Below are 27,152 nucleotides of genomic sequence, written 5' to 3' on the forward strand. Positions count from 1 at the left end.
TTTCTTAGGAGTTGGACAGCCCATGAGGTCCCAATCAGGTGAGTGCTGCCACTCCTCTTAAATCAAGAAAGGACCTGCGAGGCTGGGAAGGAAACAGGCGTCTCAGAACCTGGTCCGACCTTGGGAGCCATGATAATGGTTCACGTGATGGGCTGGAGGCTAAGCATGTGTCTACTTTAATCCTCACAACGGAGCTATGAGAGGAGTGGAGGAAACCAGAGCACAGGGATGTTAAGCAGTTGGTTGATCCAGGTCATAAAGTGGTCGAGGGTAGGGCTGGGATGGGAACCCAGGTCTGCCCGTCTCTGCAGTCTGCCCTGTTGAGGGGGAAGAAAAAACTCGAGTGAACTTGTCTCAGCCTCTCCATTTTGAAAAAGAATAGAACATACCTTTCTCCTTGTCTCCCTCCACTCTTGGGGTTCACCAAGACCAGCAGGGGGTGGGTACCCGGGGTAGGGATGATCTTGTACTTCAAAGGTAAAAGAAAAAGAAATTAGCTCTCTTTCATCAGCCACGAGAATGAATGAGATGAGAGTTGACGCTAAGATGGCTTCCAGAAAAGGTGGACGGGAAGCAGTTCCCGGCATGGAGGAGAGGGGGCTGGGAGGTAGGTCTTTGTCCACTGGCTGAATTTTCTCAGGGGTTAAGCAGCAAAGTGTCTTTGACTTGAGTGCTCCTAAGCAGTGTTAATGTTGACAGGAGTCTGAGGCTGGGATCAGAGATGCAGCAATGGCACCATAGCTTTAAATCATTCAACAATGGTGTGATATTGTGGCTATAAGCACAAGATTATAGATATATTTTTTAATTTATTTTTTTAAGTAAGCTCGATGCCCAGTGTGCGGCTTGAACTCACAACCCCTGAGATCAAGAGTCACACGCTCCACCCACTGAGCCAGCCAGGCATCCCCTAGAAGCACAAGATTATACTTTGTGAGGGATACAACTGAATATAATTTTAGAAGTTATGGTCTTCTGGTCATACACATCAACCAAATAACACTCGTGAAGTTAACCATCACTTCCACCAGCATCTTCCAAATCCATATTTCCAGCCCTAGTTTTTCTCTTGAGCCCTGGTTCCATATTTCTCACTGTCCAATGGATACTTTTAACCAGACATCTCACCGTCACTGCAAACTCACATGCCTGAACCTGACCTATCTTCTGTCCCCACAAAACCGGTCCTCTCTCCCGGCTCACTGCTTCTCTTAAACATACTATTATCAGTTGGCTAGTCATCTAGGGAAGACCCCATCCTGCCAATTATTTCCTTGAATGTCCCTTAATCTCTGGCAGTCGCCATGGTACCCACACTGCTCAGGCCTTTCCCACCTCAGGTAAGGCCTGTATGCAGTTCCTTCCTGGGACATCAGTCATGCCACTTCTGCTCAGAAACCTTTAATGACACCTCATTGCCCAGAGGATAAAATCCAAGTCTCTTAACGTGGCATCCATGGCATTTTAGCACAGCCCCAATCTCCTGTTGCCTCTTAAATGCTAAAGCCCTCAGCGGCGGTCCCAGTCAAGCCTGGCTCTGACTCTCCAGTGAGTGTGTCTCCTGCCTTCCCACCCTGGGGGCCTGCTCACACTGGTTTCTTCTCCTCCTTGATGCCCTTAAGAGCCCACTTCCTTCTTTTCAACCTCTTAAAAAGAACTTCTCATTCTCAGGGCCCAACTCAAGAGCTATTTCCTCTATGAAGCTTTCCTTGATCACTGCAACCAAAACCACTGCACTTGAAGCATGGAATATCTTCTGGGTTCCTTTTGTTGTCCATTCATGTGGGTTTTGTTTCATGTGTTCTTAGGTAAATGTCTCAAAATGTCAACTGGATTCTAAATGCCTCAGGAGCAGGGCAGGTGTGCGTATAACCCTCCTCCCAAGCACCCCATGACACCAGATCAGGAAGTGGGCACTTAATAAACACTTGTGGATCCAGCTGAAGGACAGACTGATATGGAGGTGTAGCTGTATTCCGTATTCAATGTGTGATGCCTACCTTCCCAGATCTCAAGCTAAAATTTGAGCTAACATGTTGTTTGAAATGGACAGCAGCATTCTTTATGATTTTTTAAGAATTTTCTCATCTGCCCGGTGTGACTGCCAGAAATTCCCGCCCTATCTCCGGGGATGATATTCAAAATATTTAACGATCCGTACGGCATGGGCACTCCCAATCAAAACAGATGCAGGATAACCAGATGGAGGCAAGCTGTAAACAACTGGTATATATTCATTGTGTATATTTGTGTGTGTGTGTGTGTGTCTGCTCCACCTGACTTTCTGCCTTTCAAAGTGTCTAGAGCTATCCCATACTACTATGGTTTCTCCATCATTACTGTTTATGTTTTAATTTTCAAGACACACTAATTTTAAGACCCACTATTTCCTTTTCTAATACTCTTACTTGGTGAACCCAAGTAAAAAATGACCTAAGGGACACCTGGGTGGCTTAGTTGGCTCAGTCTGACTTTGGCTCAGACCATGATCTCAGGGTCCTGGGACTGGGCCTCAAGTGGAGTCCTGCATCAGGCTCCTTGCTTGGTGGAGAGTCTGTTTGTCCCTCTCCCTCTTCCTCTTCCCCTCCCCCTGCTTGTGCTCTCTCTGTCTCTGTCTTTCGCTCAAATAAGTAAATAACTCTTTTTAAAAAATTCTTAAGTATATATTTAAGGTTAAAGAAGAACTTTTGGATCTGCCAAAACAATTAACTTTGTTTTGGCAGATCACATTCTAGAAACAGCTTGACAGTCTTGGAAAACCCATTGTATATTTTCAGTAAGTTTTACATAACTTGTTCCTAAAAAGGTGATAAAAGTTAATTTGACCAGCAATGGAATCAGCCAATCTCCCTTTTCACCATTTGCCAACAGTGTGGTGGGCAAAGATAATTTCAGAAGGTGGAAATAAATTGTCCCTCCTGTGTGATGTAATTCTGTAATTGATCAGATGAGAAAGCAAATGTTGAGATCTATTTCTCTAGAACCCAAACCCTGTCCTCCCCACAGGCAGCCTTGGACACACTTAGAACGAGAGACTGGACTTGGGGCTTGCTGAGGTACCTGCATTACAAGTTCATCCTTGGCCGACACACCGCCATCAGACTTCCCACCTTGCCTGTCCTGTGACAAGAAAGACAAATATATTTTTTAAAAAATGCCCTAGTTAAAAAAAAAAAAGAGAAATCAGAAGAAAAACAAATAGTTAATATAAAGAAAGAGAATATAAAACCAATATAGAGTGGGGAGGAGTTTTTCAAAATGGTCTGTGGACCTCAAAAAAAGACATGCTCCCCTATGGGTTTCTCTAGGACTCCCCAAGCCTCTGTCATTCTTTGCTCTGACTTTAACTTGGAGACATTGGAACAGACCTAGGGAGAAGAAACACTGAAACTGCCAGAAATCTAGTTTGTTGATTTAGAAGCCTGAGTTCTGGGAAGCATGGGCTTAGATCTGGCTTCTCTGTTCAGCACTATCTAAACGATGTGATGCTGAGTAAGTCATTTTTCTTAGTTTTGTTTGTTTTCTTCTGTGTTTATTATTTTTTATTGAGGTTTATCTTGCATAATATGGTAAAATGCTCAAATCTCAATCTCCAGCTTGATGAATTTCTATGTACATGTATGCCCTTTTAACTACGGTCTCTTCAAACGTAACTCCTGGCATTTGAATTTCATAAATGAAATCATAGGGAGTCTTTTTTTTTCTTCTTTGAGTCTAGCCTCTTTTGTTCAGCATTGTATCTTTGAGACTGTGCATCCTTTCACAGCTAAGCATGGCTCTCTCCCACTGCAATGCAGTATTCCATTCCACGGATATGCCTTACACCACTGCTGTCAGCGGTCATTTATTTAGCTGGTTTCTAGTTTTTGACTGTTATGAACAAAACCGGTATGAATATCCTTGTGCACGTCCTTTGGTGAAGTAAGTGCTCATATTTCTCAGGCAGATACAAAGGAGGACGTGTTGGGTCACAGAGTTAGTGTATTTCTAACCCAGTAGGTACTGCCACTTTGGTTTTCCAAAGTGGTGTTTTTCCTTCAGTTTTTTCATGAAAAAGAGTAGCTGGTCAAGTCAAGTGTGAGATAGGAGGGATCAGGGGGCCTTGGCAACATCTTGAAGACAGAAGGGGACAGTTCAGTTGTTTGGTATTTGGTCAAAAAGAGGACTCTCCAACACAAGAGACAGAAAGTTTCAGATGGAGACAAAGGGACTTTAATTTTCCTGTTTTCATCTCCAAACAGGGTTGGAACACCTAAGTGGGAGTCCTCAAGGGAGGGAGAGGTTCATGTTTAGACAACAGAGACAGGCTGACAGGGACAAGGGAGGCCTGGCCACGTGTGCAGGTGGTGACAGAAATTCCTGCAGCTGTGCTCTGCTGGCAAGGTGCTTAGAATGTATGTGCTTTCCTTGATGGGCCATGTGGAGCATTCTAGAAGGCCAGCAGTGAGCCCCCCTCAGAGGAGTTTTCTCTCACAATCTGATGAGTGCCGCACTGCCCTTTCAAACGTGTAGCAAAAACACAAACCTTAGGAGTTGTGCGGCAGCCCTCAGAGGGATGTGACCGTCTGAATGTTGCCTGCATCTGAGCCATGAACCCACAGAACCCAGAGCCCTGGCAGGGCAACAACACTTACCCGGGTCACAGGGCATATTGAAGTGGGCAGCAAAATATGGTCTCTGAGTTCCCCACCATCACACAACGTTGATAATTCACATTTTCGGTGAAACTGGAGGGAAGAATGAAGAAGAGAGTGAGTGAAACTGACCGAGGCAATGCCAGGTGTGAGGGTTCAGAGGTTTGCTGGGGAGACAGCTATGCAATGCTCCCCCAAATCCTTATGCACTGCTGGCTTTGGTAGTATAGCTGCATTAGCGTGTGTATGTGTTTGTGGATGTGCATGTGCACGTGTGTGCGCATGGGTGTTGTGTGGTGTGGTCGGGGTGCCACGTTGGCTGCAGGCAGAGAAAGGAGACCGAGTGCCCTCCACGACTGCTGGAGTGAAATGGTCATGGGCAGGCCTGGGACCCTTCAGCGTGGCACTGCCATGTGGATTCCAGAAACCCCCTTGGACATTTGCTCCCTAGGCTCTGAGACTCTGTAAGGAAGCAGATCTTGTTGAACAAACTTGCAAGAGGCTGGAAGTAAAACCCAAGACTCAACCTGTGCATTTTAAGAGATCTACAGTCTGATGTGGAGACACATCCTTTTTGAGGCTGATACCTGGTCAGGGGGACAAGACAAGGACACAGAGCTGGCTTTGGCAGGCAGCACGGGCAGCATCAGGTGTCTGGAGGGGACGTGGACCTCCGCTGTGGAGTGAGGCTGCTGAAAGGGGTGTGCCTTCTGCAATGCCTTGAGGAGCAGGAGCTCTCGTGTCTAACTGTACACCTACTCTGCGCCCCTGGCCGCAGATGACACCTGGGTGAGTTAATTAATGGTCTGGTGGCTGCTCACGGCTGCCTGGCCACACAGGCAGTGGACTGGCCCGCTTCTCCTTCAGCAGCTCTCGCTCCCCTGGTTCTGGAGTCGCCCTTTCCCCAGGGAGAGGCGCTGGCGGCACTGTTAGACTTAGAGCCTGGAACTGGGGCTCTGGGCCTCCCAGTCTTGCTCCCCTAGCTCTGCTCATGCCCTCTTGGCAGGACGTCTGCTGCTCCCTGGCAGCAGCTTGAGCAAGAACACACCGAAGAGAAACAGGGCCACCCTGCACGCCGACCCACCGTCATCCGGCACCACACGCAGTGCCGCGCGGTGACGCTCTGGTAGCACTTGATACTTTTGTGGCACCGGTCACACTTGACGGAAGAGTTCCCTTCCACCCACGCGTGCTGCATCACCTGCAGGAGGGAAGGGAAGGATAGCAGGGAAGGCTGCAGAGCCACATCCTGGGGCCCGGGGCCTGAGGAGAAGGGCCTGAGAGGAGCACGGGGTTGGGGAGGGCAGAGGGGTTGCACTCCGTTCAGCGGGTTTTACTTAGTGGGCACGGGGCTGCTTGGCTGAATTGCATGGACTCCGTCCCTCCCTGCCTAACCATCATCGTGCTAATCAAAGTCGATGAAAAACCACTTGGCCTGCACTTTGAATAGCTCATTCACCCTGGCAGGCAAGCCTCTGAGGAGCATCTTGTCTGGCAGTCCATCTGTCTTGCAGAACTCCTTTGCAGAACGGTATGCTTGTGTGCGCCCTCTTCTGGAAGGCAGCGCGATGCAGGCAAGCACTAGAGGGCTTGGGCCGCTGACAGAGCTGGTTGGAGTCACTGACCTTCCACTTCGCAGACGGGTGACCTGGGGCCAGTTCCTGGACCTCTCTGAGTCTCAGGTCCCTCATCTGTAGAAATTGGCGTGATAAGCCCCACCTCTGGGTTTTCTGGGAGGACTTAAAGATAGCACACATGGAAGAGGCTCTCTGGCACAGTTCTGGCCCTTTAGAGGTGCCTGCTGAGGAATAACTCCCTTTGCCCTTCTGTCTTCTATAGGCCAGTGGCTCTCAGCCCATAAGAACTGCCTGAGAGTTTCTAGAAGTCCTAATGCCCAGCCCTCACTCCAGACCAGATAAATCAGAGTCTCCGGAGACAGGACTCGTCATTAGTTTATTTTAAAGCACCCTGCATAATTATAATGTGCAGCTAAGGTTGAGAAACACTCTAGAAGGAAGTTAAAGGAAAAAGTACAAAGACGTTTGTGTGGTTCAGCAGTCAGCGGCTTGCATTATCTGTTTCCTCGAGAGCTGGTTGTACCTGCTCCCTGACCAGGAAATGCCAGCAGTGCAACCCAGGAACTTAGGAAGCAGGTGGGAAAGTCCGCGTACGTGTATATATGTAAGTGAAGCCAAAGTGCCCCATGACACCAACTTCTGGGAGTCTGGGCCCTCAGGTAGCTCCGTCCAGGATTTCTACCGAGCATTTCAAAATTTTCTGCCAGGGCCACTCCCAGCAGCAGAATAGAGAGGATATGGCCTCTACAGGGGTGGCACAGGGAGGGCACAGCCTGAAGGGCCAACTACAAACACAATATTAAAAACACATGGAATATTTGCACCATACCATCCTTATGTGTATTAAATAAAAGCTTTAAAATTACTTATTAAGTTACTATGTCCTCCCCCCCTTAAGGTTTTTGGTAAAATTGTTGCTCTGGAAGACGCGTCATGTTTATTTTGTAGCTCCTCACCTTCTGCTGTACATCCCCCCCAGGTATAAAATATCCTGTTTGCTGATCAATTTGTCACCTATATGGTCGCACTGAATTTGCTCTGAGATTCTGGTTGTCTTCATTTTGCAGAGTGAAAACATGAGGCATCAGAGAGGTTAAGTGACCGGCCCTAGGTTCCAAGGCTGATAAGTGGCCTAGTAGGGACTCATGGCCAGGTCTTCTGACTCCAAGTCCATGGCTGTGTCTCACCACCACATTGCCTTCTCCATCGTCTTCTGGGATCCGAAGAGATGGTGAAGGACCTGGGTTGCCCCTGGAGACTAAGAAGGTTGAGAATGTGCCTGGCTGGCCCATCAGCGGCCTCCCTCTGTGGCATGTGTTCAAGTGGCCAGGGGGTCGGCTTAGGGCCTGAGCCCAGGAGGTACGTGGTGTGTCCTGGTGAAAAGTATGGACATGAAAAAAGGTGTGTATGGGCGTGGTGCAGGAGTGGACAGGAGACCATGTGGCGTCTCATGAGGCATGCACGCGTGTCCTGGAGGCTCCCTTCTCTCTCGGGAGTCCTGTGCGAGGCCGGATGCCACTTCCTGCCGCTAATCACCTCCTGACTCAGGTTGAATGAACTGAGTGCCCTTCCCCTGCTTGTTTTAAGGAGAGTCTATTTCCAGACTCTGTGAATGGCACCACCCAATGGCCAAGTTCAAAACCGGGGAGCCATTCCTCACCTCTTCCTCACTCCCATCCCCTACGTCCGCATCACCAAGTCCTGGTGGTGCTACCTCCAAATTATGTCTCAAACTCTCTCTTCATCTTCTCTACCTTAGCCAGGGGGCAATCAAAATACGCAACAGCCGGCATGGTCGGGGGGCCCTCAGCACAGACACCGCCACGGCTGGGCTGCTGCACAGTCAGTGCGTACTGAGCTCAGGGAGTGCAGACCCCACCCCAGGCAGGCCCTCAGTGTGGCACTGCCTCTCGCCTAAACTGTCGGAGGAGCTCTGTTCCCCCCTCTGATCTCCTTCCTGCCCCACGGTCAGAGCGGTTAACCTAATTTGCAAACCCAACCATCTCTTTGCGTCTCTTCCTGTGCTTACAGCTCTTCAGAGACACTTTTGTGGTGGGGGAGGCACCTTTCGGACTCCTCAGCTGGCCTCTCGAGAACTTCCCCAGGCTGGACCTACCACTTCTGGGGCACATCTCCTGTCACTTCCCTCGAAGCATCCTCTGTCCCAGTCACACCAAACTAAGTACAGATCCTAGACTATGCCTTGTCTCCATGCCTTGCACTCAAGGCTTCTTCTGCCTGCGGTGCCTTGTTCTTCCTTGATGCGTTGTGAAGTCCTCCCGATTTGGGTTCAAGACACAACTCAGATGGCACTTCCTCTGTGGAACCTTCCCAGGCCTCCTTGGTGTCTCCACTGTCTGTCCCACATAGCCCTACTGTGATCATACATCTCACTTGTTTATACTTTGCTTACATGTCTGTCTCTCTCCCACAAGACCACACAGTTCTGGACAAAGCTGGGGACCATCTTGTAACCTGGGTACCCCCTAGCACAGTGCTTGGCACACGGTGGGCACCGGGGAGATGCTGATGGATTGATGGATGAACAGGATGATTTAAGGGTGGTCCCTGTGGCAGAGAAGGGGCTTGAAAAAGCTTCCTGCCCAGGAGTCTGTGGTGATGGATATGTTGCCTGGGATGCAGCATGCAGTAGAACAAGGCAATAGGGATCACTAACCTCACCGCCCCTTTTGGTTTTTGAGTACGTTTTGACACATCCAGGAATGTTTTTAGATACACAGCGTTCATGGACAGTGTACTTGCAGTCTGGAAAAAAAAAAAAAAAGGAAATTGGCTACCTAGGAAGGTCCAGCCATCCCCCGCCCAATCCAACAGAGACCCGTGCCTCCCTCTGGGGGGCTGGTCAGAGGCAAGCGACACACGGAGCTGGCTTTCCAAATGGGAATTGCCCAGTGAGAAGAGAGTCCACAGTTCTCTCCCAGACATGCTTCTGTACCCTCTACCCCACCACATCCGCCTTCCACTGCGGAGCGTGAGCACAGGAAGAAAACATCCCCCAGAAAGGCACGTTCTGCTTAAGGGGAATGGGAGGAGTCCGCCTGCACAGTATGCCAATGCCATGCATTCTGGGGAGGAAACGGAAAGACCAGGGGTGTTCCTCACTTTGGAATTAGGCAGGCCTGGGCCTGAATTCTGGCTCTGCCCTTGGTCACCGCATACATAATTGTGGGTAACTTTCTTCACGTCTCTGAAATTCAGGGTTTTGTATAAAATTGGGATAAAATGGCCTTTCTCTTTAAAAGGCTTTCACAGCATTAGATGAGATAGTTTGTACAAAGCACTATGTGTCTGTGTCAGAATAGCTATCCCATAAAATATTATTGTGGTGGTTACCACTTCTTATTTCTACGCCAACAGCAGAGGCCCACAGGCCTGGAACCCACTAGGAATGAGACTGGGTTCTTCTTTAAGAAGAGTGTGAGAGCTGGATGTGACTGGGTGCTGGAAGAACAGGTGGCCCCTTCACTCGCCCACTGGTGCTGGCTCTTGGTAGACCAGGGCCCAGCTCTGCTAAGGTGACTTCTGTGGCCATGTTACTTGCTGCCTAGCTCACGTGTGCATGCTCGGATGAAACAGTTCGACGGCCTGATCCGCACCCAGGGGCTCTCCTGCACAGCAGCTCACCAGGCTCTGGTGGCTCCAGGCGGAGCATTTGCTGCCTCTGTGGTAAGGTGGCTGGTGAGACTCTGCTCCACAGGCCCTGGGCCCTATAAAGCCTTTGTGCTGTAGTCTCTCCTCCTTCCCCCCACAACTCCTATCTTCACTCTCCTTCCTACATCACCCCTCCATCCTTCTCTGGTTCTCCTTTCTGGTCTCCTTCCCTCCTTTCTCACTGATGTTTCTTTCGCCCTCTCCTGTCTGACTTTACTAAATGGATTATAAAGAGAAACAAAGGGAGAGTGGTAATTTCCATTGTGTTTACACATAGAGTTTTAGAGTTTATTAATAATAACCCCCCAGCTTCAGCAAAATAAACATTCGCTAGCCAAACCCAACTAAAATTAGTGTGAGATGTTTTAAAATTTTGTGTGAATGTTAACCTTTTTTTTTCCTAGGGCTCAGTGGCCCTTGGTAGGATTCCAACAACAGGACAGCGTTTGTTCATTTGACGTGGGCAACACAAAAATAGGGCATAGAGCTTTTGCTTTATTCCCTGCTGTGGGTTCCTCAAGCTAGGAAGCAGCAAGCCCTGGACTGTCTCTAAGAATGGCTCCAGTATGTGCAGAGCAGGGCCGTTCCTGGGGCAAGGGGTTTGAAGGAAGTTGACTCACAAACACAGCACAGTCCTTGCTTCCGAACGCCCATCAGCATGATGTGGCAGAAGTTGCAGTAGGTGGGCTTCTTGAAGTGCTTCATGGTCCAGGCATGCCTCCCGTCCCCCTTGGAGCCCTGCAGGTATACGAGGGAAGGAGATGCTGAGCGGGCAGCCCCGTGCTAACAGACGCCAGGGGGCGTCTCCTGGAGGTTTCTCTTTTTTCTAAAAAGACTCTTCTCATATAATGGAAGACAAGATAGTCATTTATTTAACTGTTTTAGGGGTTCTTTTAAAAGAAGTGCAAATCAAAACAAAGTCCTTTGCTTGTAGAATTAGCAAATATGAAAAATCAGGGATATCTGAGTGGGAACGTATGTATGGGATAAAATAAGACCTCTCCTATGTGGCTGGCGGAAGGGTAAGTCAGAAACTCGTTATCTATCTTCTATCTATCCATCCATCTGTCCATCATTATCCTTTAAATGTTTATAACTTTTGACTTAAAAATTCTCCTTCTTGGGTCTATCTAAAGAAATAATTTTTTTAAGTATACGTTCTGCTGAAGTGAGTACAAGAAATAATTTTTTTAAAGATTTATTTATTTGAGAGAGACAGAGCATGAGCAGGGGTCAGGGGCAGAGGGAAAGGCAGAAGGAGAGGGAGAAGCAGACTCTTGAGCAAAGAGCCCGATGTGGGGCCTGATCCCAGGACCCTAAGATCATGACCTGAGCCGAAATCAAGAGCTGGCTGCTTAACCGACTGAGCTCCCCCAGGAGAACCCCCCCCGCAAAGAAATAATTTTTGGAAGTCAGATGAACATTTTTGTGCTCTGCCAGATGTTTAATCCAACACTGTTTAAAATAATGAAAAATTGCAAATATCCTGAAGTCGCAATGTATTCAAAGTTTAGTTGTGGTACATCTATATGATTTATTGTTAATTGACCATCAAAATATACTAGGAAGATTATCTAATGGCATGGGAATGTGCTCATGATACAATGCTAAGTGAAAACAGTAGAATGCAAATTTGATGATATATTATAATCTCAGTTTCACAGAAGATCTTGGATGGGAAGAAATGTCACTAAACTGTTAACAGAGGTTAGCTACCGTTAGTACCACAGATGTAATTTTAATCTCTAATTTCTCCTCTCTTCGGTGTTTTCCAAATTTTCCACAGTGAGCATGTACCGGGGTTTTGTAATCAGGAAAAAGTCGTTTAGTAAAAACAACATACTTCTCTCAACTTTCTGCACACCGATAAAATGGTAAAGAGACAGAGATAGAGAGAGGTTTAAACCACTTCCTCCTGACTTGACCCAAAGGCCAATTCATCCTTATCCACGAGTTGAGCCAAGCCTCACACAACCACCTATGAGAGGGGGTCCACTCTCATATGGCTGGAGGAGGGAGACAAAGACTATTTCTTCAACATTACCCCCAATGTCTCCCCTAAATGCCAAACCAGCCTCGTAGAAGACAGTAATTTACATCGGTAAAGTGGCAAACAAAAGCAAATGTGAATGTTGTTTGTATTAATTGAAAGTTTTATGCATTTATTTTTAAAATATGCACTAAATTGTAAGTTTTTACATTTAATATTCAAGATTCTAAAGAAAGCATCCCTCAGTGTCTTAAAAATCACATTGCTAAATGTGATTAGATCTTCCAGCTTCTAGCTCTGGGAGCACAGCCTCCCTGGAGGCTGTGGCTTCAGGAACATGCCTCTGTGTATGTTGTCCCTGAACTTTTCTCTTGGGCTCCATCAAAATATTAACATCCTTGGGCCCGTCTTAAGGGCAGTAAGAACTACTGTAATAAGGTGGAGAGGACTGACAGGTACACAGAGTCGGTGTGCTGGACTCACACCCAGGTCCTACTTCTGGGCACCTCTTGTTTGGGCCGGTCACAGCAGCCAGATCCATTCTTGGGCCCAGATTGTGCTCCTTATGGTCTCTAGAGAAGCCCATCTGCTTTTCCAAATGCTGGTCTCCTCCAGGGGGAGGGCTAAGCATTTTCTTTCTCACCACCTCAAAACCCTGCTTCTTTCAAGGTCTGAGTTTTACAGAATAATAGTCTTATCTAATGGTTTCTACTTTAGTAAAAAGATTTACTAATTGATTAAATGGTTCATGAAAAGATTAATTCATCCATTCATTTGACAAACATCCAGAGGATTTCTGTAAGAATTAAATAAAATAATGTAAGTCAAGCTCCGAATCCAGTGCTTACCACATTGTGAATTAAAACTTTTAAGTTTCTCTCCGTGTTAGATACTAGGGAACACAAAATAAGTAGAGGGTTTTCTTACATGTAAGGAGGTAGATTTATACCTATACCAGAAATGAAGAAAGAGGGCCCTGGAGAAGTTATATAAACAGTCCAAAACTATAAAATAACAAGTGACTGATTTCATAACTGGGGGTCTTGCTGGCCTGAATCCATGCTCCTTTCATCCCTCTCCCCTACCTATATATTCTAGGGTTTTCCTTTACGGACAGAAGGGAAGTTACAGCATTCTTTAGCACTGGTTCTTCACATAGCCTGAGGGGCTGTCATTTCACCCGAAAATCCCTTAATTAACTAAATCAGCTGACTTTCCTTTTCTCAGATACTATTTTCACAGATACGGGGGTTAGAAGCAAAAGGGCCCAGATGAAGGCGAAAGTAGTATTTCTGCTTGGGTTATAGCGCCATCATGTGGCTCTTTCATTTCCACACATCGGAGTCTGCAGGGTGTGGGCGTCACCTCCTATGTGCCAGCCAGGTACCAGGGAGGCAGACTGTTTCTCCTATGCATCTGTGCCATTCAGAGATCTCCAGATTTTTTAGCGGCCACACGTGGGTTTTGAAAAAGCTAAAGGGGCAATGTGATTTTTGAGACACTAAGGGATGCTTTCTTTAGAACCTTGAATATTAAATGTAAAAACTTACAATTTAGTGCATATTTAAAAATAAATGCATAAAACTTAATAAAAACTACATTCACATTTGCTTTTGTTTGCCACTTCACTGACGTAAATTATGCTCTTCTACAAGGTTGGTTTGGCATTTGGGGAAGACATTGGGGACGTAATGTTGAAGAAATAGTCTCTGTCTCCCTCCTCCAGCCATATGATAGTGGATCCCCTTCCATGCAAAGAGTTGCATGACGCCTTGGACTTAGCAAGTCCAAAACAGAATTGAAAATAGAAATTGCTTCCTTGTGGTTAAAATGTCTCATCTTCATTCCCATGTTTCAGAGGAAAAAACAGGAATGTTGGAACTTCCACTTTGATTCAAGTACCGATAGCAGAAACTATGCCTTCCTTATCTGAGCACACCATGTCCTAGCTCATGTGGGTTCTTACACATGGTAGGTTCTTGGTAAGGAATCACTGAATGAGGCATGTGTCTGGAATATGGAGGTTGGCCTCTGGTACTAACTGGGTGGGTCTTGGGGCAAGTTCCTTTACGTCTCTGGCCCTCAGTTTGTAAAATGAAGAGCCAGTGTGTGGATCACCAAGATCTTTTCCAGCTCTGACTTTCTGGGTCTTAAGGAGTAAGAAGGCAGGAGTTGTGTAGCTCCTGGTTCCTTGATTTCTACTTAGCACTTGGGAAGAACTGGACACGGTGAGGTGATTGCAGGATTCTTTGTTCTTGAGTGTTGGGAATGGAGGCTCAACTTCTGAATTGCAGAACAGTCAGATGGAGACATTATGGGTGATGGCAGCCAGCTAGAGGCTAACCCAATGAACTTCCTCTCTATGGCATTTCAGTTATCTCAAAGAGGTGTTGTCCACAACCTGTGTAACAGTCCTGGTAAATGCTTAATATCACTAAATTGTGTTCTTATCTTTCCTGCCTTGCATATGGAAATTATTTCCCTTGCAAGATAAGCAGACTAGGTCAGATGCAGACATATATTACCATGGATTTCACATTAAGCCTCTATATGTATCCCCTACTCTGATCAAACTGGGAGGTTTCTCTAATACACCCTGAACTTTCTTTCATTTAGGTCTTTGACCAAACTTTTCTCCTAGCCATAAACTTTCTCTTCTATCATCTTCCAACAGCCAGATCATACCCATCCTTGAGAACCAGATCCAACATCCTCTAAGGACCTGACCTTTACACTCAAGAACGAGATATCAGACATGTACCTCAAGCCAGGCCAAATGACCTCCAAGGCTTCTTCCCACTTTCTCACTCCTCAGTGTGGGAGGTTTAGAAAACATGGGATCTTTGGAGTCAAGTGCAAATTAATTTTGGCTCTTCAGAGCCAGAATTTCAGTTTTCCATCTATATAAATTGGGGAAAAATATGTATCTTATCTGGTTGTTTTGATGGTTAAATAAGATAGTCTCTGAAAAACCTCCAACTTACTACAGGTCGGTATCTTTCCTTCCCTTCCTTCTTTCGTCAACACTCTTAGCATATTTTTACCTAATCTGTTGAAAAGATGGGATTCTTCCTTGACTTCCCCCTCCCCCACCTGGTTGAGTCTAAGCTTCTGGTAGGGGAATATTGTATTTGTGTCCCCTTGCTGTGCTCAGAACAGTTATCTTTATTTAATTTAGTAAATGTCCTCAGTCAAATGAACGAATATACGCCAGGCACTAACAGGTGGAAAGAGAGGACTCTGGGGCTGGCCTAGAGCCTATGGTGTGCCCATTGGGGAAGTTGGGGCAGAAGCCAAGGCCATATATAGATGTTAATTTCCGCATGGAACCGGATGCTTCTGAAAGACAAGAGCTCTCCGAGCTCAGGCTTGCTGACTTACAGAGTCGTCCATGCCCAGCAGGACCAGCAGTGGGATGGTGGTCATCCCTCCATGGACCCATTCCTCTAGAGACACAAAGCCGTCCCGGTCATAGTCCATCCCCTGCAACATCTCCTTCAGTATCTGCAGAACCCAGAGAGCAACAATTGTCCACTTTCATCCTGCACTTCCCTGCCTCCCTCTGTCCCCTTCTTTCGCTTTTGCTGTGTTATCTGTTTTGTGTTTTACCCCTTTGTCCTCTGATTTACAGGGGGCAGAGCAGTGAGGGAGCAAACAAGGGTGAGGAGGCCAGTCCATGCCCTGCCCTGCCCTGCCCTGACTATGAACCTTGGGCAAGCCACCCCCACTCTCTGGGTTCGGCTTTACTCACCTATAAAATGAAAGTAATATTGCTATGTGTGTAGCAATGTAGTGAGGGTAAGAGAAAAAGTATATAAAATGTCTCATCTAATACCTGACTCATAGGAACCCCCAAATGTAATTATTATTATCTGGTGATTGAGAAAATCTTTAAAATTCTTTCTAGCTTTAAATTCCTTGAACCCCTGTTATAAAAATTTAGCTCTGGTGGAAAGGTTAGAGGGCATTATTAGATATTATTATTATTTGAATTATGTCTTTAATTTTTCCTATCAGAGAAGGTGGAAGTCAAGGTATAGGACCCCAGAGAAGCTGCCTATAAGAGGGTGAGTCTGGGAGAGCATGCACGGTAAACATTTGTATCCTGAGTGTCCTGCTTTCATCTTGGAAGCTCACTTGGACGTCTCCCCTTGCTTCTGGAAACTTACAGGCCTCAGCTCCGTGGGATCCCACTCCAGATACTGGGCAATGTGAAGCATCTGGTTGACAATACGGTCCATCTCCTAGAAAACATCAAGGGATGATGAGAGAGAACCACTGAAGATGTGTTTTCGAGAGCAAGACTCAAAACGAAACCCCGTGGGAAGATGGGCAGGGCAGAGCGTGAGAAGCAGCAATGCAATGTAATGTACTGGTATTTCATAAGGAGCTCATCATTTGTCTTTGCTCTTTATTTCAGCCCTGACTACAAAGCTCTGTGGAGAGTAGATGCTCACAAGAAGCACAGAACATGGATAAGCCAGAGGTATGCAAAATGCTCACTCAACACTGACCTCTTCTCGGACCCCCCTGGACTCACCTTCCTTCCTCAATTCTGCACTTTGACTCAGCATAGAAGGCACCCCTGTTTTCTTCTTTGTGATTCTTGCTTCCTAAATGCTTATAAACCAAAGCAGCTCTCTCCTTCCTCTTTTATCCCTCCTCATTCCCGCAGCTTTAGCAGCTTGGGATCCATCTATATCCCTCAGGGGTCAGTTACAGGTGGATGTAGGGCCACTGCATTGGTCCTAGCTCATGTCCTAGCTCTATGACTTAGATTCCTTTGGGCATCTCTTTTCCCTTTGCATCTCGTCCAGCCCTGAGCCCAGGACTCTGTAAACAGGAAATTTGTAAGGGCTACATTTGCCTGGTGAGCAAGGCTTTTGTTTAGTACCAAGGTCAGGCTTTATTTAAAACCTCACAGAATTGTTGGATGCGAATGCATCAGTGCACCAAGAGTTGCTCGGAAACACAGTGGACTGAGGAAGCATTTATTTGTATCTCTTGGGCATCATCGAAGATGTTCATAGTAAGATTGATCTGGGGAGACATGTTAGTGAACTGAAGCAACGTTCAAAAATGTTAACCTCTGCCAGGTAGAATGCTGGATCAAAATAAGCAAGCTAAATCCCAGGAGGGATTTTAAAAATTGTATTTTATTTAAATCTTAAAAAATTCATTGCAGAACCACAGATGGGACTATAAATAGGAGGTAAGGTAGTGGGCCAAACAGTGGGGACAGGGCTCAGCAGAATTTCCAACAAAAAAGAGCTTGGTGGATCGAGCTGAGTCTCAGATTCATTGATTAAAACAATGTAATTCGGGAGCTGAGAATCAGACTCAGTCATGGTCTGTGTGAATGGGTGGGCATTTTCAGGAAGCAGAGGAAGATTTTAGGAAGACCTTATTCCCCGGATGTCTACCCTGGTCAGGCCACATGTGGATACTTGAAGAGTCATGGAGGAATGGGTTCAGTTCTGCGCCATATTTTAAAAATGGCATTGACAAACTAGAGCTTGGTCAGAGTGGTTATTTAAGTCTGCCTTGTGAGAAACAGCGTAGAAATTGGGGGAATTTGAGCTTAGAGACAGTCTTGGAATAGATGTGACAGTACCTTCTAAATCTTAAAGGCCTATTTATACAATAGGATCGGTTTTCGACTGGTCAGCTGTCCTGGTTACCTACACGAGGGATGTAGGGAAGCCTGGCCTATTTTGGTCTCACTGCTGGGCTGGGGGAGGGGGAGGGGAAAACAGAATCCTGTTTTGTGCTGAGAATTTCTCTGGCAGACTAGAGGTACCTTTTGTGTGGGAAGGAAGCCCTCTCTATCAATCTCCCCAGTGGTGGAATGGCTGTCTTAAGGGAGACGGTAAACTCTCCATTCCTGTGAGTGTTCACATAGAGCCTGGACATCCATCTGCCAGAGATCTTCTGTGGAAAATCGAATCAGATACTTCTATCGGGACTCACTTCTGTCTACCGATGTTGTCTTCTAAACAGATCTGAAATTTAACCACTTCTTACCATCTGCAATGCTTCTAGACCCTGGTACACGTTACCGTGGTTTCTTCTCTTGTTTATTCCAATAGCCTTCTAACTGGTAACCCTGCCTGAGTCCCTATGGTCTAGTCTCAACACAGCAGCTAGAATGACCCAGTTACACCGAAGTCCTGTCACCTCTTTGCTCAAAACCTCCAACGGTTCACCGTTCCTCAAGAGTAAAAGACAAACTCTTCCAATCACCTCTACGTCCTGCTATGTTCTGCGAACCCTCCCCACAACCACCCCTGGTCATTATTTCTCTGATATCATCTCCTATTACTTCTTACCTGGACCTCCTCACTGTTCTGTTCCATCATTCCCCCTCATTAATCTGCTAACATTCCAAGCACCCCTCAGGCCCGTTGCACTTGTGGTTGCCTCTGCCTGGAAGGTGCCTCCCCTGGATATCCCCATGACTCACTCCCTCACTTCCTTCCAGTCCCTGTTCACATGTCTCCTGAGGGAGACCTTCCTTAGCTCTTCTGTCTACACCTGCAGCTCCCCTGAGCCCTTCCTTTCCCTCCTTTATTCTTCTTCCAGCACGCACCTGTCTCTGACACATATCTTGCTATGCTTTGCAGGGCGTGTGCTTGCACTAGCACAAAAGCTTCACGAGGGCATGGATTTGCGTCTGTTGGCTTCGCTGACATAGCCCCAGCGCTCGGAGTAGTGCTTGATGTGTGGCAGACACTCAGTAAACATGTGTTCATCAAATGCTTGAGAGTCTGTGATTCTCTGGTTGTTCTCTGGCATGATGCAACCCACGGCATTGTCATGAGGCTATAGGGATCCCTGAAAGGAGCCCTGGGGTTTAGAGGATGTTGGGATGATTTAGTTGGTCGAGTGGACTTGTTTCCTTCTTTCCCCATAGGTCTGGTGTGACTCCGTCCCATACCCCTCGACCTCACAGCCTTTCTGTTAAGGAGCGCCATCTCTGCCATTGCCAGCGATGAGTGCGGGGCCTGTCTGATTCTGTTTGCCTTCTCCCCGCCCTGCCTTCTTCCTTTTCCATACCCCCTTTTACTCCATGATCCCTGTCCTATCCCTGCCTATTCCTGAGGGAGAGTGGGGCGGGAGAGGGGGTGTCAGGCTTTCCCAGGTACAATGGGATGGGACCAGGTGCTCAGAGCAGAAAGAACCAGACTCGCTGAGCTAGTGCCCTAGGTAGGAGAGGAAAGCTGGGAAGTTAAACTAGATAAGATACTAAAGCATCTCCCCTTCTGAAATTGTGTGATCCTGGGCTTCTGGAATGAAAAGCTCAGGTGGAGTTCACTCTCTCCCAGGCTGGCCCTATTGGAAGTAGCCGTGGGGGGTTCTACCATGATTTCTGCAACCCATATTGAGACACTGCTATTTCTAAAAAGAGGGAACTGGGAGTTTTCAGACTCTTACTCTACCTGCTTCCCTCTCCCTCAGATTTTCTTAGTTTCAGGAGGGATGTTTGGAATGTGAGCTTACCGCTTGATCCAGGAGACCGTTCTCATCCGAATCATAGAGACGAAACATGACTGCAAGAGACACAGAGGTGTGGCTTGAGGTGTCCTCGGGGCACCAGGCATGGGCTGTGGCTTTGATGCTGCCAGTCTCTAGCTCAGTTCTGTCACTGGGGCGAAGGCCCCTGCAGCCAGCTCACCCACCCTCCAAGGTGCAGAGTCTGACTTCTCACACAGAGGGTGGAAAAAGGGAGGAGAACCCAGCTGTCCGGCTTCTGGACCTGTCTAACCAATAACTCTGTGGCTGATGAGATCCAGGTCATGGTATGGTTCCTGGTAGAGCGTGCATACCTTGAAACATGCTCTAGTGGATTTAGGCAGACTCACATCTTGGCCTTGGCCTACCACCTCCAAGGCATCAAACAAGTCATTTAACTTCACTGGACCATGTTTCTTTATCTGCAAGATGGAGATTACAACAGTTTCTTTCTCCTAGGTTTTTTTTTTTTTTTTTAATGAGGATTAATACGTATAGTATAGGACAATTTTTTCTCTGTAATAATTTTAATTGTCCTATATAAGAGATATAAATAAACATACAATGTACTACAAGATATGTATAAAATAAATATATTAATACCTTTAAAATGTTCATAAAAGAAACATGCCAGGTAAGACTACATACATGGTAAATATTTTTGCTGGCCTTTTTAATACTTAGAAAGGTTTTAGGAGAAGATTTTGACAACCTTGTTCTCTTTAAAAAAAGATATCCAGGGAAGTTTAAGTTGATATGTTCTTTCTCTTAACATCCCCATAGCAAGCAAAGAAGTTCAACATCATTTCATTAACCTCAGGATTTAATGCCAGCTATGATCACTGTAAAAATCGACATTGTGACATCTAAATGTTTTTGGCCTCATTAAAGATTTCAGAAAGATTGAGCTTATATGATACAGACTTCTATTTATGTGCCCTACTCCTTAGTCACATGGTGCCTGGAATGGAGAAAGTACTCAACAGATGTTATTTATTGTTACTTTCTTTCATTAACAAACATTTATATGTGGCAATTAATAAGTACAATGCACTGTCCTATGCACTTTATCATTCCTACTTATGGAATCCTCAACAAGGCTATGAAGTAGTTACCATTATAGAAGCTATTGTATTTGTTTTTCTGAAATGTCAACATGCTATCCTTGATGAACATGGATGCAAAAATTCTCACCAAAATACTAGCCAATAGGATTCAACAGTACATTAAAAGGATTATTCACCACGACCAAGTGGGATTTATCCCTGGGCTGCAAGGTTGGTTCAACATACACAAATCAATCAATGTGATACAATACATTAATAAAAGAAAGAACAAGAACCATATGATCCTCTCAAAAGATGCAGAAAAGCATTTGACAAAGTATAGCAGCCTTTCTTGATCAAAACTCTTCAGAGTATAGGGATACAGGGAACATACCTCAATATCATAAAAGCCATCTATGAAAAACCCACAGCGAATATCATTCTCAATGGGGAAAAACCAAGAGCTTTCCCGCTAAGGTCAGGAACATGGCAGGGATGTCCACTATCACCACTGCTATTCAACATAGTATTAGAAGTCCTAGCCACAGCAATCAGACAACAAAAAGAAATCAAAGGCATCCAAATTGGCAAAGAAGAAATCAAACTCTCACTCTTTGCAGATGATATTGATACTTTATATGGAAAACCCAAAAGACTCCACCCCAAAACTGCTAGAACTCATACAGGAATTCAGTAAAGTGGCAGGATATAAAATAAATGCACAGAAATCAGTGGCATTCCTATACACCAACAACAAGACAGAAGAGAGAGAAATTAAGGAGTCGGTCCCATTTACCATTGCACCCGAAACCACAAGATACCTAGGAATAAATCTAACCAAAGAGGCAAAGGATCTGTACTTAGAAAACTATAAAATACTCATGAAAGAAATTGAAGAAGACACAGAGAAATGGAAAAACATGCCATGCTCATGGACTGGAAGAACAAATATTGTGAAGATGTCAGGGCTACCTAGAGCAATCTACACATTTAAGGCAATCTCTATCAAAATACCATCCACTTTTTTCAAAGAAATGGAACAAATAATCCTAAAATTTGTATGGAACCAGAAGAGACCCTGAATAGCCAGAGGAATGTTGAAAAAGAAGAGCAAAGCCGGCGGCATCACAATTCCGGCTTTCAAGCTCTATTACAAAGCTGTCATCATTAAGACAGTATGGTATTGGCACAAAAACAGACACACAGATCAATGGAACAGAAGAGAGAGCCCAGAAATGGACCCTCAACTCTATGGTCAACTAATCTTCAACAAAGCAGGAAAGAATGTCCAATGGAAAAAAGACAGTCTCTTCAACAAATGGTGTTGGGAACATTGGACAGCCACATGCAGAAGAATGAAACTGGACCATTTCCTTACACCACACACAAAAATAGACTCCAAATGGTTGAAAGACCTAAACGTGAGATAGGAGTCCATCAAAATCCTAAAGGAGAACACAGGCAGCAACCTCTTCGACCTCAGCTGCAGCAACTTCTTCCTAGAAACATCGCCAAAGGCAAGGGAAGCAAGGGCAAAGATGAACTATTGGGACTTCATCAAGATAAAAAGCTTTTGCACAGCAGAAGAAACAATCCACAAAACCAAAAGACAACCGACAGAATGGGAGACGATATCTGCAAATGACAGATCAGATAAAGGGCTAGTATCCAAAATCTATAAAGAACTTATCAAGTCAACACCCAAAGAACAAATAATCCAGTCAAGAAATGGGCAGAAGACACGAACAGACATTTTTCCAAAGAAGACATCCAAATGGCCAACAGACACATGAAAAAGTGCCCAACATCGCTCGGCATCAGGGAAATCCAAATCAAAGCCTCAATGAGATACCACCTCACACCAGTCAGAATGGCTAAAATTAACAAGTCAGGAAACGACAGATGTTGGCGGGATGCGGAGAAAGGGGAACCCTCTTACACTGTTGGTGGGAATGCAAGCTGGTGCAGCCACTCTGGAAAAGAATATGGAGGTTCCTCAAACAGTTGAAAATAGAGCTACCATACGATCCAGCAATTGCACTACTGGGTATTTACCCCAAAGATACAAATGTAGGGATCCAAAGGGGTACGTGCACCCCGATGTTTATAGCAGCAGTGTCCACAATAGCCAAACTATGGAAAGAGCCAAGATGTCCACCGACAGATGAATGGATAAAGAAGATGTGGTGTGTGTGTATACACACACACACACACACACACACACACACACACACACACTGGAATATTATGTAGCCATCAAAAGGAATGAAATCTTGCCATTTGCAACGACATGGATGGAACTGGAGGGTATTATACTGAGCAAAATAAGTCAATCAGAGAAAGACATGTATCATATGACCTCACTGATATGAGGAATTCTTAATCTCAGGAAATAAACTGAGGGTTGCTGGAGTGGTGGGGGGTGGGAGGAATGGGGTGGCTGGGTGATAGACATTGGGGAGGGTATGTGCTATGGTGAGCACTGTGAATTGTGTAAGACTGATGAATCACAGACCTGTACCTCTGAAACAAATAATACATTATATTAAAAAAAAAAGAAGAAGATAGCAGGAAGGGAAAAATGAAGGGGGAGCAAATCGGAGGGGGAGACGAACCATGAGACACTATGGACTCTAAGACACACACTGAGGTTTCTAGAGGGGAGTGGGGGGTGGGTGTATGGGTTAGCCTGGTGGTGGGTATTAAAGAGGGCATGTACTGAATGAAGCCCTGGGTGTTATATGCAAACAACGAATCATGGAACACTTCATCAAAAACTAATGATGTAATGTATGGTGATTAACACAATAAAAAAAATAAAATGTCAACATGAGCCTGACTTGCCAAACAGATGGCTGAATGACAGAAAGGACAGGCCTTTCCACTACTGCTGTTACCAGACCCTGGGCCCGGGCAACTCTCAACATGGAGCTCTCTTGGTCCTACTATGCAAGATCAGTAGAACTATAAAGAAAGCATTCAGTCTATTAGCAGCAATGTCTTGGGCAAGTCATTTACACTTTCTGTGCTTTCTGACACATAAAATGAGAATAATCACATTGACCTTCTAGGATTATTGTGAGGTTAAAATGAGATATACATTTAAAGTGATTAGCAGATAAAAGGTGTTCAATAATGAGAGTTATTGTTAATGTATGAATGATAGGTAGGATTTCAGGCTATGATTTCCAAAAGGATACATAATTGGTTATTAAAAAAGAAAAGTGTAAGTTGTTTTCAATCATTAAAATCAGGGGAGATTTGAATTCATCTGGTTTAATTAAAAAAAAAAAGATTAAAAACTCTAGAGAACAAACATAACCAAGTTTCCACAACAAAAAAATTACAAGGAAAAAAATAGCAGAAGATTAAAACAGAAGAAACATAAGAAGCAATGGTAATGTATGGAGTACATTTGGATTCTGATTCAAATAAACAATTAAAAATATGTAAGATAATTGGGAAAATGTGAACACTGACTGAATATCTGATATATAAAAGGTGAAATTAAACGAAGTCACTTATGTCAAGGGGTTTTAAAAGGGAGCTGGGAGGCCATTAAGGAGGTAGGCCTCATGCACGTCCTCACTGGGTGGAGCAGTGAACTCTGAATTGGGCCAAACTGCAAATATTCCAAAGACTCAACCCGAACACCTGCAACTTGCTATGTAAAGAGACTTTGCTTAGTGATAACCTCAATCACCAATTATATGCAGTCAAGATTAGTTTTCTGCCATCAACACCAATCAAAATTTTCTGTAAATAACATATACAAGCATTCCCTTTTGTCTTTAAATACCCTTGACTTTTGTTCCCTGAGAGGGGCACTATTTGGGTTGCTGCCCATATCTGTGTTCCCGGAATTGCTATTCTGAGGCCCTAAACGAATGCTTTTGTTCTTACTTTAGCTCTGTCTCCTTTCTCTGTGAACAGGCAATAGTAGGGAATCATTGTCTTTCAATGTGATAATGGTGCTGGGGTTATATTTAAGAAACAGTCGTATTTTAGAGGTACATACTGAAATATTTACAGGTGAAATTATATGATGTCTGGAATTTGCTTCAAAATATTCTGGGGCAGAGGGAATGCATGGGAAGTATTAATAAAACGTGATTGATTATAAGCAGGTAATTACTGAAGGTGGCTGATGGGAAATAGAAGTTCATTGTGCTTTCTACTTTTATCTATATTGGAAATTTTCTGTAACAAAAAGTATTTTTTTAATGCAGTTTCTTTTTATTGCCATTACAAGACTCAGTCTGAGAGCCACTAATATGAAAAAATCTGCCACATCCTCTTGTAATTATGAACAAATACAATGCCTGAAACTCAAAATCCAGCTGAATTTTGGAAATAATTTGACATTTCACTTTTAACATTAGCCCAAAGAAACAGAAATCTGCTATATTTGCCACCAAATTAGCACTTCAGACTTGCAATTGTTAACACCTCAAAACTATGGGGGAGATTTTAAGCTCAGCTAATGAGCGAACTGTTTCATTTTGGTTTTGGCAAGGGTTAACCTTTGCCAGACATTTCCTTGTTAGTATTTAAGCTTTATTGACTGGAATTTTTACTTTTGCTATGATGTGTTTTTTCCCTTAATACCTACTAAGGTCCCAAGAGGGGCCAAAACAATATATCTTTTTTAACAAGGTCCTTTTATCTCCTGTTTTAAAAAGTCTGCCTGTAGGCTCAGGGAGGTGGGGGAGACCATCCCTGCAGTGAGTCTTCTACAAGACTGAAGGCTCTTTCAGCCACTGTGGGCTTTCCTTTCTGCCACCAGCCATTACTCTCTCTCTCTCTGAAGATATGTTTTTGAAACCTATGTTAGGCACATTATGGAACAAAGCTCAACTCCCTCGCTTAACTAGTCCCTTTTCTCTAGAGGCGAAAAAACCTGGGGTGGGGATGGGTGAAGAAATAGAAGTAAGCTTTAACAACATAGAGGTTGATCAAGAAAAAGGAATTCTTCATAAAGAGTTGCTTGGGTACAGAATAAGAGAGGGAAGATAGATGTTGAATATCCTCTCTTGAAAAATAAGGGAAGGTAGGAACTTTTCTGTTGGAGGCTTTTAGGAAGTCCTGCCAGCAAAAGAAGGGAGTCCTGGCCCCCTGTAGAGACTTCTCCCCTTTCCAAATTCTGATTCTTAATAGCAAGGTCTCAGATGCACTTCCTACTCTCCATACAACTGGTAGTGTGTCCCAATGTGATTGCCAAGAAATGTTCAGACCACTGCTGGTGACAGGACAGAAGCACTTTCTCCAAGCAGGTTTCACCAATACCCACAATCCCAGTATGCTTAAAATGAAGGACAAGGTACTAGATCTTCTTCTAGGAAAAAGTTGAAACCCCTTGACAGGGCAGGCACTTACATTCCAGCTTATCCTGAGGTCTCCCCGTCTCCAGCAGGGACAGGTAACACACGACATCCTTCAGGTACACTGTGGGGGATTCTGAGCCTGGAGATGGAGCAACAGGGTTTCCCAGGGGGGCTGCAGCAACCTGTTCTTTGGCTGGCACTTGCTTCTCGGTGATCTTTGATTCTGTGATAGGCAAAAGGAAACCATCCAAAGGCACTTAATGTTTGGTAAATATTAAACCCCTTTTGTTGCTCCATCATTTTCTTGATAGAGGCAAGAATTTTATACAAGTGTCCCCAAAAGTGTTGGTTACTTAAATATGATCAAATCAGTGGGCCTAGAAATCTAGTTTGTGGAGTTCATACTCTCTGAATGGACCTCATTCTGATCCTTCAAGACTCTATAACCTTGTAAGAAATTCACCTATACCCTGTGAATTTTCAGAAAAGATGACAGTGATTTTTAGTAGTATCAATAGCCAACAGGTAAACGTCATTTAGCCTAACTATCTGGGAACACACTCAGTTTGTAGAATTTTGGCTAGGATTCCAAAATCCAGACTATTGGTCATTTACCGATACACGCTTTCACAATTTTCTTCTCAAATACATTTAAAGATAAATAAAAAGATGAATATTCAAAATAGAAAACTGGGATCAACCATCAACGAGTTTCCAGAAACTAGGAAGAATTCTGACTAGCTGCAAGCCATAAGAAAATGCAGAAAGTGGTTTATCATACCACAGAAATAGAGCAAGTTTTTCCTCTGGAGTTTTCCTTCTCTTAGGTAAGAAAATGCTGTCTTTCTTATACTTTTTGTCCTCTAGTTCAGAAACATGAGGTTATTACTAATGAGAAAACTGGGCACCTATATTTTACTGTGTGAATTATACTTTCTTAAGGTACTTTAAGGACCATCTCTCTTCTCCCAGTCTCTCCAGATCCATGCCCATCAGAAATGATCTCTTAATATCCAGGAAGAGGGTGCAACTCATAGAAAACATGGGGAAAAGTAAGAGGAAGACTGAGAGTGGGAAATCCAGGTAGGTGTTGTACCACTCAATAATGGAGTGCTGAAGGCATGGGCAGAGGGAGAGATAGCCCTGATAGTAAAGCCTGCTGGGGAAGGCAATGTTACCAGTACACTTTTTGTTCAGAGAGCCAAAGTGCCATGCAAAGGAAAACAGTTCGTGTCATGCCAGTAGAGCTGTGCCACATGAAAGCCTACTGGTCCTAGGAGTTTGGTTGTGGTCTGAAAAGGCAGTTAACCATGATCCAGATGGACAGTGGGTGAAACAATTGTCTCACCAACATACTGTGTATGCTACAAGGGGCCCTGTAAAGAGACCAAGATGGA

At 44.8% G+C, this 27,152-nt stretch overlaps 1 protein-coding gene across 6 annotated transcripts in view; it reads right to left on the minus strand.

Moving 5' to 3' along the window:
- DGKG (diacylglycerol kinase gamma) overlaps window positions 1-27,152 on the minus strand; it is a 211,202-nt gene that overhangs the window by 117,824 nt on the left and 66,226 nt on the right. For 5 of the 6 annotated variants that reach the window (XM_027586645.2, XM_027586641.2, XM_027586644.2 and 2 more), the window contains 10 exons: window positions 25,808-25,978; window positions 19,374-19,423; window positions 16,043-16,117; window positions 15,255-15,377; window positions 10,504-10,621; window positions 8,889-8,977; window positions 5,719-5,835; window positions 4,635-4,727; window positions 3,061-3,120; window positions 390-469 (listed from right to left, as the gene is read on the minus strand). In XM_027586645.2, coding sequence (XP_027442446.1) covers window positions 390-469; window positions 3,061-3,120; window positions 4,635-4,727; window positions 5,719-5,835; window positions 8,889-8,977; window positions 10,504-10,621; window positions 15,255-15,377; window positions 16,043-16,117; window positions 19,374-19,423; window positions 25,808-25,978 — 976 coding nt within the window. The remainder of the gene's footprint in view (window positions 1-389; window positions 470-3,060; window positions 3,121-4,634; window positions 4,728-5,718; window positions 5,836-8,888; window positions 8,978-10,503; window positions 10,622-15,254; window positions 15,378-16,042; window positions 16,118-19,373; window positions 19,424-25,807; window positions 25,979-27,152) is intronic. The other variant, XM_027586646.2, reaches the window with a different exon arrangement.

This window comes from Zalophus californianus, chromosome 1 (assembly GCF_009762305.2).
Source record: "Zalophus californianus isolate mZalCal1 chromosome 1, mZalCal1.pri.v2, whole genome shotgun sequence".
NCBI lineage: Eukaryota > Metazoa > Chordata > Mammalia > Carnivora > Otariidae > Zalophus > Zalophus californianus.